Here is a 17,498-nt window from a genome sequence, read left to right as displayed (position 1 = left end):
TCCCGTGCGTTTGGTTGCAGAGGGAAGTAGACTTTGAAGAAGGAGGTCCCAGAAGGAGTCACAAGCATGACTGACGTTGTGTTGGAGAAATGAGGCTCCTAACAAGAAAAGAGGTCATGAGCAAAGCTGGCAGTGAATCTCTGCTGGGAGGGCTGGAGAGCCACTGCCCTCCAGCAAGTTTTATCTGTAATGAGCACAGATCTCAGATATGATCTGTATGAGCCCAGATGACCTGACTGACTTGTGGTCAGAGGGTCTCCCAGGTTTTTGTTTCTGTAAATCCAGTTGTCAGGCAGAAATGTCCACCTTTTCCTGTAAAGATAACTACTGCAACACTTCCCTGCATCCCAGTCATTATTATATTTGTTGTAGTGAAACCAATTAAATTGTTTAGCAAATTAGTCTTTTAAGGTTTGCAATACACTTTAAATGCTACAGGAACATGACTTGTAGCTTATTAATTTTGAAGTTAAGACAGATACGTACCGCACAGACAACGCATCTCCATATACAGTATTTTGTATTTACATTAGCTGTTTAAGCTGACATTGAGAGAATTCTGTTGGCTTCATCAGTCAGCATCAGCATCTATTTCTTGTATGTCAGGTTTAACCGCACAACTGTGACTTTCTGCAGGCAGACTCAGAGGACAAGTAGAGTGAGAAGCATTAATGGGCTTGTGAGTTATCTTGCATGTTCTGTGTGCTGAGGGTTTGTTCCCAGGTAGGAAAAGCCTTGGGCAAAGCAGTATTAACAATTTCTGACACCAATAAGGATGTTTAGGTCAGTCCAAAATACTTTTTAATTATTAATCATATATAGTGTGTGTGTGGAAAATGGATGGGAAATAGAAAATAAAAATAAAGTAAACGTTTGTGAAAGTAGCTGTTTTGCATTTCGTAAGAATACCAGAAGGCAGCTTGTTTGAAGGTGAGAGAATCATGAGCAGCTTGAAACAAGGTAGATCTGTAATAGGTTCAAAACGTGATAGCTTGATTTCTGTCAGGGGAGCTTTCACAGTTTATGCTAAGTGAATTTCTGTCCCAAGGAAACAGTTGTGTCTGTAAATATAAAGGATAGTGGAAGTCTCCTGGTCCAGCTGGCTTTCTGGAGTAGAGCCCACAGAATTAGGTGTTTAACCCTGAAGTTGGTTAGTTGTGGTCTTTTGTTACACTTCCATGAGCATGATTTGGTGACCCTCCAAAAGCTGTATTAACATTGTTGTGGCTCTAGGAGGAAGTATTTTAAATACTTTCTTACTTACTGTAATACTTAAATACCAGCCCACCCTGGAGGGGTGACCTCTGGGTGGACTGGTGGTGGGCAGCGAGTCTGGGGTAAGGCTGGGATAACCCTGCACCATGGCAGGCTCTGCACGGGGCCGCTGGTCATAGGTGGGCTCAGTGACTCAGTACCACGTTCTGCAAAAGTTCTATTCTTAAGAAGATACCTTGTAAGCAGAGAAAACAGGTCAGTGAAGGAACAGTGCAGCTTGGCCTCTTGTCTTTTTCTCAGTCTGGGACAGGAGAGAAAAGCCTTGGAGACCCTCCAGAGCCTTTCTACCAAAGACTTGCTTCCAATCGTTATGGTTTACTCCCTTTTTCCTCTCAATTCTCTATGCCAAGTCTTCTGTGGTTCAGGTTCGAGCTTTTTGCTCAAATCCATGTGGATGACCCACTGGGCTAGGCAGAGTGAAGCAGGAGGACTTTTCCCCAACCCGTGGGTCCCCTGCTCCAACCTCCACAGTAATTTCCCCCCTGTGTTTCCTCCTCCTTTTTAATTACTTGCACTCAGCCATGTAATGTCAAGCAGCCCCATTAAGTCTTGTGATAATTCACAAAAACTACAGATATTTTCCCTAAGACTCCCTGTGTTATCTTTTCCACACTCTGTTGTGGCTCTTTTTTGGCTATGAGTCCTTGGTAATCATAAATTTACTAAAAGCCAGGAAGAAAGGACTGCATTTTTCAAGTTCTGCACAGACAGAAGAGGAGAGACATTTCCGGATGAGGCCGCCTTCATTGCAGCACTGTCTCGAAGTGCAGCCTCAATGCTACCCCCAGATACTTTCCCGAATTCAGTAGTCTCTGTACCTTAACTGGTACCTTTAAGCTTGACGTGACTCATTTGAGGCTGGAAGTGCTGCTGACACCGTAGCCAGCAAAGCACGGAGGATACAGCAAACCTGTGTAGCCAGCCCAAGCATGCCACACAGCCCAGGTGCCGTGCTTGGCTGCCCACTCTCACTGGGGCTGGGCAAGAAGGGTCAAAGCTGACCCTTTCAAGAAGGGTTAACTCCAAATTAGCTAATCTGCTAATTTGTGAAGACAAATCCTAAACAGAAGAGATGGAAGACAGTGGGTCAAAATGGGTTGCACAAACCAAAGCAAACAGTATCATCTGCAAACATTTTTTTTTTAATTTATAGTTTTGTAATATTGAAACAATATTCTATAAATCTCAGCAATGAATGCTGGATTTTAGGTACAAGCTGTGAACGAAGGATTTCCCAGTGCAGTCTGCTTCTATCAGATGTGAAGTTAAGCAGATTTGCTTTAACTTCAGGCAAACAAGTGGTCCTGGTGCAGAGGTTTGCCATCCCACAGATGTAAAGCACTGAGGAGAAAATGCTTTCAGAATAGTTAGGGGTGGATATTAGGATGGCTCTAAAGGGTTCCCTAGGAAGAGCTCCTTCCCCTCCACATATAAATAAGATGTCTTAAATCGGCCCTAGAGCAAAGTGTAGAGATTGGCGTAGATGTTATGCACAAACCTGAACAATGTTGTAATTAAGACCCCTCCGTGATGCTGGTTTTGTCTTTTTTACACATAATTGCCTATGATGGAAACCCAGGTGGATGAGTCTGACTGCTTGCATGTTGATGTAACGTAAAAAATCAATCGGGCAATTAGTAATATTTGGAAATGTATGTGAAACTTGAATATTCTCCAACGCATATCCATTTTTCAGTAACTTTTGTGTATTCTTAGGAATATAAGGCAAGTTCTAGAAGCTACATTCATGACTTTGTGTATAAATACTGATATCTGCCAGACTCTTCTCATGGAGAAGGAATGTGACTATGCACAATAGTGCAACTAAAACCCATATTTATTACCTGTTATGTGTAGTTGACATACATAAGTATCAATGGTGTATGGTCCCAAAAATAACAGAAAATTTTGCTGGAGCTTTGTGAAACCAATGTTGCTTGATTTACGTTTAAAATAATGGACTCCACTGAGAGTAATAGAGAGATTCTCACTGACCTTTGTAAGAGGAACGTTTTCTGGACTGTTTTCAGGGAAACCCCTTAAAGCAGCAGCGGGAGAGTTGTGCCTTTTGTGGGTAGGACAAGTAGAGAGTCTTCAGGCGTAAAGAGTTACACCTCCATTTAGGGTGAGACAGCAAGCTAGCAATGGGTCCCTGGGGGCATTTTAGGTTTTGAAAGATTGATGAAGTGCTTTGCAGGAAAGGATTCCCCTCGTGCTGTACTTGTTTTATGTTCCCTTCTGTTATTTCACTGGAGGCCAGATAACAGGCTTAATCCTGTTTCCATTTAAATGAATGATGAAAAACTTCCATTGACTGCAGGGAGAGCAGGGATTGAGCTTGATGTGTTGCTTTATGTTACAGTAACAATTGGTTGTCATGCATTAAATATTGCTCCTGGGGTCTACATCTATATTTCAATTGTGGGGTTGTAGAGGGGTTCTTAGCCACAGTTTTTTCTGTCATCATAGTCTGAAGGCAAAGTTGCTGTATCGACTGGAATCTGGATGCAGCATTACGAATAATGCCACTATAAGGCCCTCGTGTGTAGGGTTAAGTGTGTTCTCTTTGTTGTAAGTAAGGCTAATTTAATTAATTTTGACTTATTAAGGAGCCCATGGCAATTGTGGGTTCCAAAATTCATCTGAAATGGGGACAATATTTGGTCCCAGGCTTGCTCTGATGAAACCACAGTACAGTGAGACTTGCAGCGACCAGCAAGCCCTGAGGAGAAGGACCCGGGTTCACGCTGGCTGAGTGTGACCCTGCCGGGGACCGTGTTTTCTGGGAGCCCGCAGGCTCCCTGGCCAGGGGGTTGCTGTGGCCCCAGGCAGCTGATGCTTCCCCCACCGCTGGGGCTGGAGGTGGCACGAGACGCCTGGTAGCACAGGCAGGCGGGCACCCTCCAGCCACAGGACCGCACCGGAGAGTATTTGTAGCCATTCCACTTCCACATGGCAAAACTAATCCAGTGTACTTGCTTCTTTGCTGGTGCGTTTCTCTCCCATCCTCCCCATCCGTGAATCCGAGTGAGCAGAGTGAGCATCCCCGGGCAGGTGTGAAGGATGCAGGCAACGCCGCTGCTGCTGCCAGACTGCAGCTCTTGCACCAGTTGGAGGATTAGGCAGGCTGGAGCGAGCTCAAATCCCTCAGCTGCTAGTGTCAGACACAGAAAAGCTGCCACGAGACATTAGCTTACCTTAAAAAAAAGGGATGGAGAGGTATTTGCTGGGTAAGTACATCAGCAAAGGCGCAGCTGTTCTCCAGGTATCTCACATAACAAAGCAACAGCAACTGGTGGATGAGCTTGGTTTTATAAATTCTGAAGAATATAAATAAAATAATGTTTAATCTTTTTGTTCTGAATATATTGCTCCAGTAACAGATTCTAGCTCTTTCCGTGCTATGTAATGAAAATACACTTTATTCTGAATTTTCTTGCCTTGTTCTTTATGGAGATGTTTGCCAACGTCGCTGCTCCCTCTGTAAACACCATGAAGTGTTTTCAGGGTCTTACCCACAGCCTGGAGGACGTCTGTGGGCTGCCTGGAGGCTGTGCAAAGTGACTGATAAAACAAGCCAGCGTCAGTAGGCTTTAGCATACAATGGGGGATGCATCTACCTTGGAAATCTTTTTGAGACCCACAAATCAGAAAAGATTGAAAATTGCTGCTGTAATCTACCCAGATCCTCTTAATACTTACAGGAACGCGCTCCCTTTCATTGAGATGATGACAGTGAGAGGGTTGGGTGGTTTTGGGTTTGCAACAGTTAGTATAATTTACAAGTGGTGTAATTTGGTGCTGTGGCAGTGCAGGGATATGGTTTAGCACCACCCAGGATCTTCTCGTGTATTTGTGTGCAGGTAAGGCGTTACTGAGGCAAAATCAAAACAAAGAGGTATATGCAAGAGAGGGAAATAAGGGATTTGTGTGCAAAGCAGATTACTACTTGATATTGCATTGCCAAAAATTATTTAATACAGCTTGGGCTAGGGAAGGGAGGTATATATAAATATATATAGGTCTAAAGTTAATAGGACGGTCATGAACTTAAGATCTTTACAGGACATAAATTCTAACAGTTTTATGTAGGCATGATGTGCACTATTTGCTTGTTGGATATCCCTGTTACATTTGAAGATGTCACATCTCCAAAATTTGGAGAATTCTTTTTTTTCTTCATATAAGAAATTCTTATTTCCTCTGGTGTAAGAAAAGTGGCTGGGAAGTCAGGAGAGCAGGGATTGAAATCCTGATCCATATTGACATGTCACCTCAACAGTATTTGCCAGTAGCGTTTCTTGCACATGAAAGGTGTGTTTTAGCATGAATCTAGTATATGTATATTAGTCACAAATATGCAAGCAAGAGGTAAAGAACTGATGAATTTCTGTGAATCTACAGAACAAAAATAGTTCTACATTAATGCTATACAAAATAATGGCTATTTACTTTAACACTGAAATGCAGACATTCATGGATTCCCCTTTCCCACTTTCTTTGCGACTAGGATGAAGGAAAAAAGAGTTCCTGTGTGCTTTGCACCGTGTATTCTGGGACTTCTAAGTGCGTCAGTGGGTCTGGGTATTAGGCGTCAGCTGGATTAACGTAATTGATTTCTTCAGTTTACCTAACGTGGCTTTTGGTTCAAGGTCTGCTTGCTTCCAGTTTTAAATGTGTAACTCAGCTGTGGATGTCACGTTTATTTTGTCAGTAAGCTGTAAAATATTGGTAAGTTTTCATGTAAATGTGAAAGGCTTCATTTGCCAGCAGGTACATAAAATAAATGGAGCATTCATACTGTTGGACAGTTTTCACAACGTTTGTGTGAAACAAGTTATTCCTCAGGGCCTAATATTTTTATATAAAATAGATTATCAGTTCAGAACAGCAGCATACTGGAGTTTTTTAAGTCCATGAACACATACATGCCAGCTTTAATTTAACAGGCAGATTGCATTCAAAGGATTAGCAGATCTCTTACAAAACATATGTTGCAAGTAGTTCTGATAATTTCTGTTGGGTTTTTTTTCCTTTAGATATTTTCAGTAGTAGGCAGCAAATTCACTGGTCTTTTCTCTGATTTTGTTGTTTTTGCTCTCCAGTGAACAGAGTATTTGCCAAGCCCGGGCTTCAGTTATGGTCTATGACGATACCAGTAAGAAATGGGTGCCAATCAAACCTGGACAGCAGGGATTCAGCAGAATCAACATATACCACAACACGGCCACTAACACCTTCAGGGTAGTTGGAGTTAAACTGCAAGATCAACAAGTGAGTAACTGTATCGAGTTTCCTGTAAATTAACCTTTGATCTCGTTTGATACCATCGGTTCTATACTTAATGTAGTCTAGCAACATTTCCTGCTCCCTGCAAGGTGCCTATGAGTCTGTTTACTCCAGTCATTCAGATTTTGTATAATTTTTTGCACACAGAATGTATCATAATTTATTACTGCTTATTTGCAAACAAAACTTTTGGTAGATGCCAGAGAGATTTTAATGTTATTTTTCGCCCCTCCATTTTTCCTTGTGAAATGAGTCTTCATTCATTCTGCAGGTTTTGCTCTCAGCTCCCCCGAACTTACTTTTTGCTCATTTTTAGTACTACATAAAAAAAAAAAAAAAAAAGAAGAAATCAATCATTCTGCACTGCCATCTTACAAAGCGTGATTGTTATATTGCTGTGAGAAGTTAATTAGTTCCTCGTAATGCATTTTAAAATCCTAGGTGCACACTGTGATCTGATTTACGGCAGCCTAAGTCTGCAGGACCTCCCTGGGTATTAAAGGAGTTATATGGGATTTAGATAATCGGAACTGGGGTCGGATGCCCCTCGGCCACCAAAGCACAGTGCTCAGCCTGGAGCTGCCGTGGCGTGGCTCTGGGCAGCCCGGCTCACGAGTGTGCCAGGCAGTGCGTGCCATCAGAAGCTCCATAACCAAATATCATGTTTAGACCCCAAATTACAAAAATTGACTTGGGTGGAGTAGCGGTGTTATACCGTAGTGCCATCTGCTTTTTAGAGCAGAAATTTCAGAGTGGGGGACTCCCTCTGCGTGTTGGCGTGAGGCCGGCACGGCAGTGGCAGCCCAGCCTGCCCAGGCTGCCTGCCTCTCGTGATCCCCTGGAGCCGTCCACCTGGCAGAAGAATCAGAGAAAAGCGGGCGATGGCTTCCCTGTTGGTTCACAGAGCAGCGTTGCCTACTGGGAAGGTGTGATGAGCACCGCTGCCAGTGTGGGACGGGCAGGGGCAAGGCAAGGCAAGGCAAGCCAAGCCAAGCTGGAGAGCAGGAGCCAGGGCACCACCACCTCTCAGCTGCCACAGATGTTGGATTGACCGATCTGCTCATGGAAACGCAGATGATGTCCCTCAGCTGTCAGCTGTAATGATGCTTGGCCCAACTGGAAAAGTTAGTCCGGTTGCTTACTGGAAGTGTTAGTGACTTTGCTACACTGTCCATGTACACAGTCATCATTTTCCTTTGAAAAAGGAAAAGCAGAATAGAAATAGGTGGGGTTTTTGAACACATTGGTTTTCAGGTCCTTGCAGTGCACTTTTGAAACATCTGTCATATCTTTTGCCTTTGCTTTTATCCTTCTCAGTAGAGCAAAGGCAATACATTAATGTAGTTACATTTCAAAAATAGGAAATATTTTAAAAAATAAATGAAATCCAGTGCCGCCTTAGTTGTGAAAGCCAGTACTGCTTTGTAACACGCCATGCTAGCTGTTTATTTTACACAGTCAGCAGGTGAATGTAAATTATTTTCATGTGACTACAATCTAAGATGGGTCTGAATAGCTGGTGTAAACCAAGCAAAAGTTATAAAATCTACATATATGTGTAAGGGAGGCTATGTACTAGAGGTCTGTCTTAATAAAGTCAAATCTTGATCTGTACTTTAAACATGTTTTGCATTAACTGTAGCATTCTATTTGCTTGCAAATGTTCCCACTTATGAAGAGCCTGCATGCCATCTAAAAATCATCTCCATTCAGAAGGAAACATGTAGAAGAATATATTTTTCTGGAGTTTAAAGACTAAAAATCCTCCCTCAAACAAAAAAGTACAGGTTACCTTAGTCACTTAAAACTATCTAAAAGAAAGTATTTACCTTAAATATGATTACAAAAATCAGTATTAATGATAAATTCAAGACAGCGTAGCATAGTAGTATGAAAAGGAACATTCTGAAAGTCTCAAGATTCAGAATTTAATATATTTTATATGAGTCTCACTTGGAATCATAAGCTTGCTAGGCTTGCTAAGTATTTGCATTTAACGAGAACAAAAATGAATTTCAGTTAAAATAATTCTCTGTACAAGCCATTTCGTGCTTGCTCTCAGGTTCTGCTAAATCACACTGAAAGCAAGGTTTTAGTAAAAGCTGTTGCTTTGCCAGGAAGGCCATATTTTTCTGAAAAGGACCAATCTTCAGCTAATATGTGATTTGACATATAGTGAAACTAATGAAGCTACGCAGATTTCCAAGAGTTGAGAAACTAGTTTAAAATACGTAACACAACAATACCACAGCGGAACAATTTTAAGTTTTATTACATGCTGTTTGGCAAGGCACAGACTAGAGTAATCTTCATGACTTCATCCCTGCCTGCATTTAATGTTTCCCTTTTAATTTTTGTTGTTTTGTATTATACCTCTAATAATCTCTCTCTTTAATTTTCATCCTTTTTTTTTTCCATGTATCTTCTTCTGTAGACTCCTTTTGTTGTCTTGTTTTCTAACCCTTTTTTGGTGCATGTTGTAGAGTTTATGATACTGTCTTCTCATTCTGCTTACCTTATCTGTGTTTATCTGCTTCTCTAGCTGACGGTGTCTAGAACGTTCACCGCAAAGAAATACGGTTTTTAGAGTGGCAGAACTTGAGCATCATTCTCACCACAGGGAAGTGGTTACCCGACTTCTTGTTGTCCTTATGTGTCTGGGTGACGTGCTCATTGTGTGCTCGCGTGCCACAGCAACGCTAAGTTGCAGACCCGTGGTACATGAATTCCACTTTCTGCTCTGCACAGACGTGCACATTTGCATAGACTCATGCTGGCCTGAGCAGTAATCTTCAGAAAACCAGAAGTAGACTTTTGAAGCTTTGAAGTAGCCACAGAGGCCAGAACTGGTTTGAAGCTAAGGCCAGATCAGTGTTACAATCACTTGACGTCATGAGCTTTGATGTTTCCTTGCAGCCTCCGTTTTGTTGAAGCCCAACAGTCACAAGCAAACAGTTTACTGTCATGTTGCGACTTGCTAGCTGTTGTAATGTAGCCTGTTGGAAAGGTGAAGTGTGTTGGCTTCAGTCACCATGCAAGAAGTTAACAAAGCTAAAAACATACAAGCGGTCCATCTTTATGGCTTAGCTGACAAGCAGTAGCTCCCCAGTTCGGCGTCCTGATCAACTAAGGGTTTAAAATTACGGTTTTACATCAAGTGATTTCAGCTCAGCATGATCTCATCACCGAAAGGCATGTGCTGAACAAATAGGCGGGGAGGAGGGTGCAAGTCTAAAGTGAATCATACCTCCCGAGGGCTTGGTGTACTGATGCGGCTGAGAAGTGAATGTAAAAACAGGGCCTTGGGGAAGGTGGGACGTTTTACATTTGCGCCTAAGCCAAAACTGAAAGGGGGACAGCATTCCTGGGATATAAACTAAACCACATTTTTTGAAAAATAAAGAACCAATTAATCACCGCTGTAACTTATTAGAAGTTGGTCAGGTTTGGGCCTGCTTACAGAAATAAAGAATCTGGCCTCAACTGTAGCAGTTTTTAGCTGCTACGCGGTATCCTTCCTGTTTTAGTCATCATATGACGGCTCCCTGTGAGAGGAGTCTGAGTGCTGGCGGTGCAGCAGACCCCAAGCTAATAATAAACTTCTGAACCATTTCATACCCTGGAGAAACAAGCAAGTGTCTTGTTCTGGTTCAATAAGAAAGAGGATGGATCATAAGACTTGCGTGGGAGCTCTTCCCGTGATCGTGGTTGTGGTTACACCTCAGCTGTGGTCCTGAGGCCCACTCAATCCCTTCTAGCCCCATTCTTGTGAGCCCTGTCAACCACCACCATCATCGCTGCTGACAACTTACAACTCAGCAGCCTACAGACTGCAGTCAAAGGGAAGGGCTTCCCGTTTTTGAGCTTTTTAGCATCCCCAAATTCCCTGCCTGCCCCAGAGAGCCTACACTTGAACCTCGGATAAAAGGGTGACGAGTTGTACTAGGTAGAAGTGAAGCAAATCTTTTTTTAACATTATAGAGATGGGAATATTGAAAGGTGTCAACATATTAATACTATGCACATCTGGTCTGTGAAAGTTCTTGCCATACAAGATCATTGAAATCCAGAATTTAACAGGGTTCAAAACAACACAGACATTTATATCAGTAACAAGGCCACTTTGTTTCGGGATAGAAAATACTAAAAGGGGTTGGAAAAGAAAAAATAAGCACATTAAACGTCATGTTTCAGCTTTTCAGACAAACTCTGGGTGAAGAGTTATAGGAAGATCTGTTTGTTATGGACAAATCCATTACTTATTTCTGGAAGATTTCCAGTAAGTTTCTGCAACTGACCTATTATAGACTACAGCTGAAGATTAAAAGATGAACTGTTGGTCTGCTCAGCATGCCAGATGCTATCTTACTGACATACGAAGCTTTAGAGTAAAGATCCCTTAGAAACACCTGTAAAAAAAATCCCTATGCTCCAAACAGGAGGACCCTCTTTATTTTAATTACTGCTCTGAAGCACTTACTTATCATCATGTGCCTTGCAGAGCCTCAGCACCATCTGTACCGGATACCTGTGTGCACCCATTCTTAACAACAGCAGGAGAACCGCCCTCTTTTTTCTGTTTTCTAGAAACATCAGCCAAAGGAGATAAAATGAAACTCTGGCTATTTTATGTTTCATTTCCCAGTTTTAAACTCTCTGTTTTCAGTTTGAAGACAAAGTATTACATGCGTAGGCATCCTGATGGTTAATGAAGGTCAACATTCAAATTCTGTCTTTATTCCACTGAAGGGATCCAACCCCCAGAAAATAGCGGATTCTCTGAGTTCCTTGAGTCAATGTTCTGGGAAGGCAAATTTTGAACTGTTCACCTGACTTCTATTAAACAATTTTTGGCATAGGTTTTTACAGTTCCTGTCTTTCATTATACAACTGCACCACACCCTCTAGTGCTCTTTGGACTTTAATAGTGCTGTCCTTTGAAACAGAAGATACTTTTAGTAGGTGAGAAATACTTGCTTTGTAAAGCCTGGTAGAAGATCACAGTCTTTCTAAACATTTCCTTGAAGATACTAGCTGTGCCCTCCCTTGGTTAAGCTACTCCAAAGTGGTTAGAAAACTTAAAAATTGGTACATGTTAAAACTGTTGGGTTAGTAATCCAGGCATGAGTCTACTTCATGCTCCAGAGACCCCTTGAGTGTGAGCAACATTGGTACAGGCTCTCCCAGTGCTCAGAGGTAGAATGGGGGTAGTGTCACCATTTTTCAAGAGAAAAGGGCTATCTAAGCTGTCAGCTAGAAGAGTGAGTTCATGGCTTTGCTGTGACCAGCACGACGTGGTTTCCATGTCATTCTGGTTGGTGTGGGTGCCTTCCTGCGCAGTATGCTGGTGAAGCGGTTCCCATTTTCAGGGGACGAACTCTTGGGATCCTGTGTACCAAATGCAGGCTGTCCTGCATCTCCCTTTGGATTGCAGGTCAGGAGTCTCTCTATAAAATGTGGCAAAAAAAGCAGCGTAGATCTGATTGCTGCCCAGTGCATTTACATGGTAACTTAATAATGATATTGGTTTGAGAGCAAAAGTCGGACCAGATACTGGATGTTCAATAACCATCAGGATAATTTATGCCTAAAGCTAGACCAAGTATTCAAAGACTATATCTGCTACATCACTGTTCAATGCTGGCTCAGGTAAGTAAATGCATTATAGAAATAGGGTATATCTGTAATTATCTATTGGTGTAATGGCTTCTTCGCTTGTTTCCATCATTTTTTATATACTAATATAGTATAGTTATCAGACACCTGTTAACTAGCTATATCAATGAGACAATGCCATCCTTCAAAAATAGGAATGTGTGAAAAACAATTTGCTCCTTATATATTAGGTGCTCGTCTAAAGTTTTTCTGCCAATTTAAATTGGCAATCCACTGAAAAGTCAAAACTCAGAGCTAGCAGTCATTCATTTTTGAAATTAGTTTTAAAACTCTGCTTTTATAATTGAGAAGAATTGTCAGTCATCTAGCAAAAATATTGTTAATCAAATTAAATATGTTGGAGTTTTTTAGATGCAATAATAGTACTAACAGAAAACTTTCCAAAGTACTGGTCAATCAGACTATGAAAAAGATGTATCGGTAGGTTTTCTGGTGTGTGGGATCCACCTGTAACAGTTAATACTGTGTACAGCATTTATTCGTTACTGGCTGTTTGTTCCCTTGCCTTCAGTTGTTGCTCCCTTCATACCAAGTCCAAGATGGTAAGACTTGCGCAGAGTGAGCTCCCAGACAGCGTGCACCAAAATGCCTCTTCCTACTCCTGTGTACCAGTGTCCAGCCCGCCTAATTTACAGATGAGCCATACAAACTAGTTTGCTGGAGGACTTCCATTGATTTGCTTTCAATGAGGACCAGAAATTGTGGGATTCTTCTGGCTCTTCGTAAAACTCCAGCCAAAATAACTTCATTTGTAGCGACAGTCTCAAATATTCAAAACCAGATTTGCTATATTTGAATAATGAACTTCAGACTTTCCCTGCTCATAATTTTAAGTTTCTCCGTCCCTGGTTCTCTTCTGCCCCCAGCATGTGTGGGCTGATGAAGAGGGAGCCTCCATTTCCTACTCCTTCCCTGTTTTCAGGTGCACTCTGCCTGTTTGTGAGAATAATTATGATTCCTTCTGTTGGCATTTTGTTTCTTAAATTTGCATCACAACAGAGTGCCATTGCCAGTCCACAGCTGGGTATCTCAGGGGTGCTGTCTCTGCCATGGGTCCTTCTGGCTTATTAGTGGTGCAGCGGACACTCCTGCCTCTCCACTCTCAGCTAGAGCAGCTTACACTTTTAGCACTGGAGGTTTCTGGTTGGATCCCAGGTGTACTGTGTAGCTGGGTGTCCCACATGCCCTGCCCAAGGATAAACAGGGCATTGTATTCAGCAAATTAAATCAAAACATACAGAAACACCCTTCTGCCGCAGTCACCCCTTACCTGGAAATTATAGCATGTACAGCAAGGGAGGAGGTGGGAGAGGAAATACTTGGTTGTCTGTTTTTGTCTTTGCCTATCTGATTCTAGAGAAAAAACTCTCTCAACATAAGAAGCTGGTGGTGATCAGGTGCATGGGAGGAGAAAAGCAGAGATGGTAAAATGAGTCACACATTTATCTGCTGAAGGGCAGGGTTAGTGCCAAGAGCGCTGTCTGGCTCTTTTTCTGACAATTGTGCATGATCGTCCCCCAAAAGATGGCAGCAGCTGCTGGCACTGGCTCCTGACATCTGTCTGCAGTATCTGCACAGCTGTATCCAGCGGAGGTGCTGTAGAAAACACGACCAGGTAATAGATTTTGCAAGACTAGCTTACAGGTCCCCGAGGCTGAATTGAACTGTTGTAAATCTCACCCCCAGATGTGGGTCTTCTGTCATCAAAACACACACTGCCTTACTGTACAGCCATGTAGGAGCTGCCATATGAATTGCCTCTACCAATTTAATTAACCTTTACCACAGGGGTGGGGTTTTTCCCCACTGAAAACAGAACTATTTTTAATCTTCACCCCTCTCTTTCAAATCACAGGTAGTGATTAATTACTCAATTGTGAAAGGACTGAAGTACAATCAAGCAACACCTACCTTTCATCAATGGCGCGATGCACGGCAGGTCTATGGCTTGAATTTTGCAAGCAAAGAAGAGGCTACCACGTTCTCCAATGCAATGCTGTTTGCTCTGAATATCATGAACTCACAAGATGGAGGTAAATTAGCAGCCACTACACTCTTTATTAATCTGTGGCATTTTACAGCTTACATTTTACATTTCAAGCACCTACTACAGTTGTATTGGATAGTATGCCATTATAAAACACGTTATAATAAAAAAAGTTGGTCTCTGGTAGACAGCCTTTAGATCAGCATTTGCTGTGGTATGAATTGTGCATGTTTTCAGGTTTTATTCGCCTTCCTTCTAATTTTTCATGGTGCCTTAATTCACAATGGGAAATCAATGGTTGTTTGGGAATGCCTCAGCAGGCAGGCAGCCCCGCTAGATTATGTGGGTCTGTGTATGTCTTGTGTTATATGTAAGATGGCAGAATATAACTTTAAATAAACGAAAGCTAGAGTAAAATTAGCAACATTTTATAAGGTAGAACTCCGTGCTGGCATTTCCAGTGTGTTGAGTGTCAGCTACAGCTGTTGGCTCTTGTGGGCCAGCTTTCAAAAAGAGGAGTGTGTGGCGTCTCGGTTGTTTCATAAGGTAAAATGCAAAGGCGTGTCCTCTGGACGTTGATTGATGTTGTTCCTAAGTACTATATTGGCTGCAGTTGAAGTTTATGGTGAAGTTTACTGTTCTGTGAAATTGTCATTGCGCTAGCTTGATGAGGGCCCAAAATAAAGTCCTGGTTTCTCAATGGAAACCGGTTTCTGGTCTGCAGTATTTGGATGAAGTACTGCCCTCAGTTACATGCCTATGACCTCTTTGCAGCTCCTGGGCTGGGAACAGAAAGCAGTTCTTGTGTGGTGTCTTTTTCCTGCAAAATACACACCACAGCCCTATTTTCCTTTTGAAAACACAGTGAGTCAAGGTTTACATCACTTGCTGTTGTCCGGGTTTCACTGCAGTGTTCACTGGCGATGGACAGCAGCCCTCTAGAGAGAGTTTGTCTCCTGACAACCTTCAATACACAAATATGTGTTACTAAAAGGTTTATTTGTAATATAAAAGTTCTTATTTTTTCTTTTGCTATTTCCGTTCATCCTATTAAGCTGACAAATGCAAAAGTCATCAAAAATCAAGAAATGACTTAAATTCTGAGCTATATTTAGAAGTACTGAGGGCTGAATTCTGCCTTCTTCAGCTTGAACTTTTTCAGCTCTAGTTGTGCCACAGCAGGAGACTTCAGGAGGAAATCTGGCCAACACTCACCAGTCCTAAATTCATGCAAGTCTGAAGAGTACAGAGCTCTTTGGCTGCTCATAATGTGCTCAACCCTTTTAGACCACCAGATGAGACTCCAAAATTTGGATACTTTGATTACGATCTTGATGTAGTCATTGGTTTAATGTCTATGATAGGTCTGCCTTTCTTCCGAAAGCCCTTAAGTTTGGGGGTTTTTTTCCATCTGTCTCTTCCCGTCAAAGGGAGTGGGGTTTTTGCAGGATTTTTAGGTTATTCCAGGGAGGTGCCTTGTGGAAACGTGACTTTCAAGATGAGAATTTATTGCTCTTAGGCTAAAATGAAAGAAACTATCTTAAAGAGGTTACTTTAATTATGTTAGCTGCTCCTAGCACAGAACAACAGGTATTTTTAAGAAAGTATTTTTGAGTACTTGAAAAGCCTGTTAGACTCCTGAGAAGTTTATGAATATATAGCAAATACTAATTTGCATTTTGGGGGTATTCTTTTATTCATTTACTTAGCACACCAAAGTGTGTTAGATGCTTTACAGGCATAAGATCCAGCCCATGCTGAAAAGCTTGCATTTAAAGTTTGTAGTTGTCACACAGACAGGCATGAATTGGGTCATAGATGAAAAAATTTCCTACTTTCTTTTTTAGAAAAAAAAAATGGTCTGGTAAACATTCAGTCTTCAACAACCCCTTTTCTTTCATACATAAATGTTAGAAGTTTCAAAGATTGCCAGTTGTCCCATTCTTTACAGCTGAGCTTGTCAAAAACTGAAAGTTGGTTTAAAGGGAATTTCAGCATTTGTGGCTTTTTACAAAAACTCTGATTCTATGAAACAAATTCCCAAAATATTGTTTTTTATCAAAATTATTTTTAATTACAAAATATATTTCTATAAATATTTATCTGTAAATTTATTAGCTACAAATAGATAATAGATTATATTGAGGACTTTTATATCACCGTAAGTTTCCCAGTTACTGCAATGATCTCAGCATGCAAGTTGACAGCAAAAGTACATAATGAATATAAGCTATAAAATGTTTTTTCAGATCTGCTCTTCTAGGCTCATATAGCGCATAAGCTTTTGTGGGCATGAATTAATGCAAATAGGAATTCACACAAACACATATATCCATATATCTTTTCAGGCACAGTCACTGCCTGCATATCCATCCATTCTGCTGCCTGCGTGCTGCATTAGGGTTTGCTTTTTCATATGGAAGAATCATTAGGAAAAAAATGTATTTATTATATCTACGCATCCATGTATTAAAGTTGCTCATGTGCTTATGCAGACAGATGACAGCTTTAAGGAGTGCATTTGTACACACAGAATTGCTCACACACTAATAAAATCCTCAACCAAAACCAGAGAGTTGAACAGAGGTTCCCTCTGGCACATTCATAGTACAGAATGCCCTATCTATCTGCTAGCTCTACAGTTTGGGATATGCTATGCGCACTACTTGGGATGTGCTATTTCTAATGTTTTCTTGTTTTGTATATTCCCTGCTGAGACTTTACTGTGTTTAGGTACTGCTAATCTTCCCATAGTTGGATACAGATTCTGGCTTCCATGATTGCTTCTCCCTTCATTCTACCGCCTACTTGCGTAGACTAAAATTAATCATGGTAGACTACAGCAGAAAATCAGAGACTGCATCATATCTTCAGCAGACGTGGAGTCAGGGTACTGTAACATTTGGGAAAATAACTAGTCTTAGTCACAAAGCAATGGTGTGGGTTTTTGAATGGTGCATTAAGCTGAATTAGTTTAAAAAAAATGATAGCAGTCTGTGTTTTGGGGAGTTGGAAATAATTTTTAGGCAGTGCTGACTTTCAAATGCATGAGTCACTTCAAATGAATATACAGTTATGAACTAGTGTTGAGAATTACGGTACTGTCCCACTTCTTCACAAGAGAGGCTACGATACCCGAGATCATTCACCACAGGCACTGCTATCTGTGTGCTGATTACATGGGGCACTAGTGAAAACTAAACTGAGTGCTTCGTTAAATGCCTAAGGTTAAATGGGCTAAATCAGATCCTACATCCAGCCTGTGGTAACC

General features: G+C 41.5%; 1 protein-coding gene across 9 annotated transcripts in view; it reads left to right on the top strand.

Annotated features, from left to right (window-relative positions):
• Positions 1–17,498, top strand: part of EVL (Enah/Vasp-like) — a 159,640-nt gene that overhangs the window by 75,775 nt on the left and 66,367 nt on the right. For all 9 annotated transcript variants that reach the window (XM_069783475.1, XM_069783480.1, XM_069783477.1 and 6 more), the window contains exons 2-3: positions 6,381–6,549; positions 14,096–14,273. In XM_069783475.1, the coding sequence (XP_069639576.1) occupies positions 6,381–6,549; positions 14,096–14,273 (347 nt within the window). The remainder of the gene's footprint in view (positions 1–6,380; positions 6,550–14,095; positions 14,274–17,498) is intronic.

This window comes from Haliaeetus albicilla, chromosome 5 (genome assembly GCF_947461875.1).
Source record: "Haliaeetus albicilla chromosome 5, bHalAlb1.1, whole genome shotgun sequence".
Taxonomy (NCBI): Eukaryota; Metazoa; Chordata; class Aves; order Accipitriformes; family Accipitridae; genus Haliaeetus; species Haliaeetus albicilla.
The sequence above is the reverse complement of the archived record's forward strand: the minus strand, read 5'-3'. Positions and strand labels throughout refer to the sequence as shown.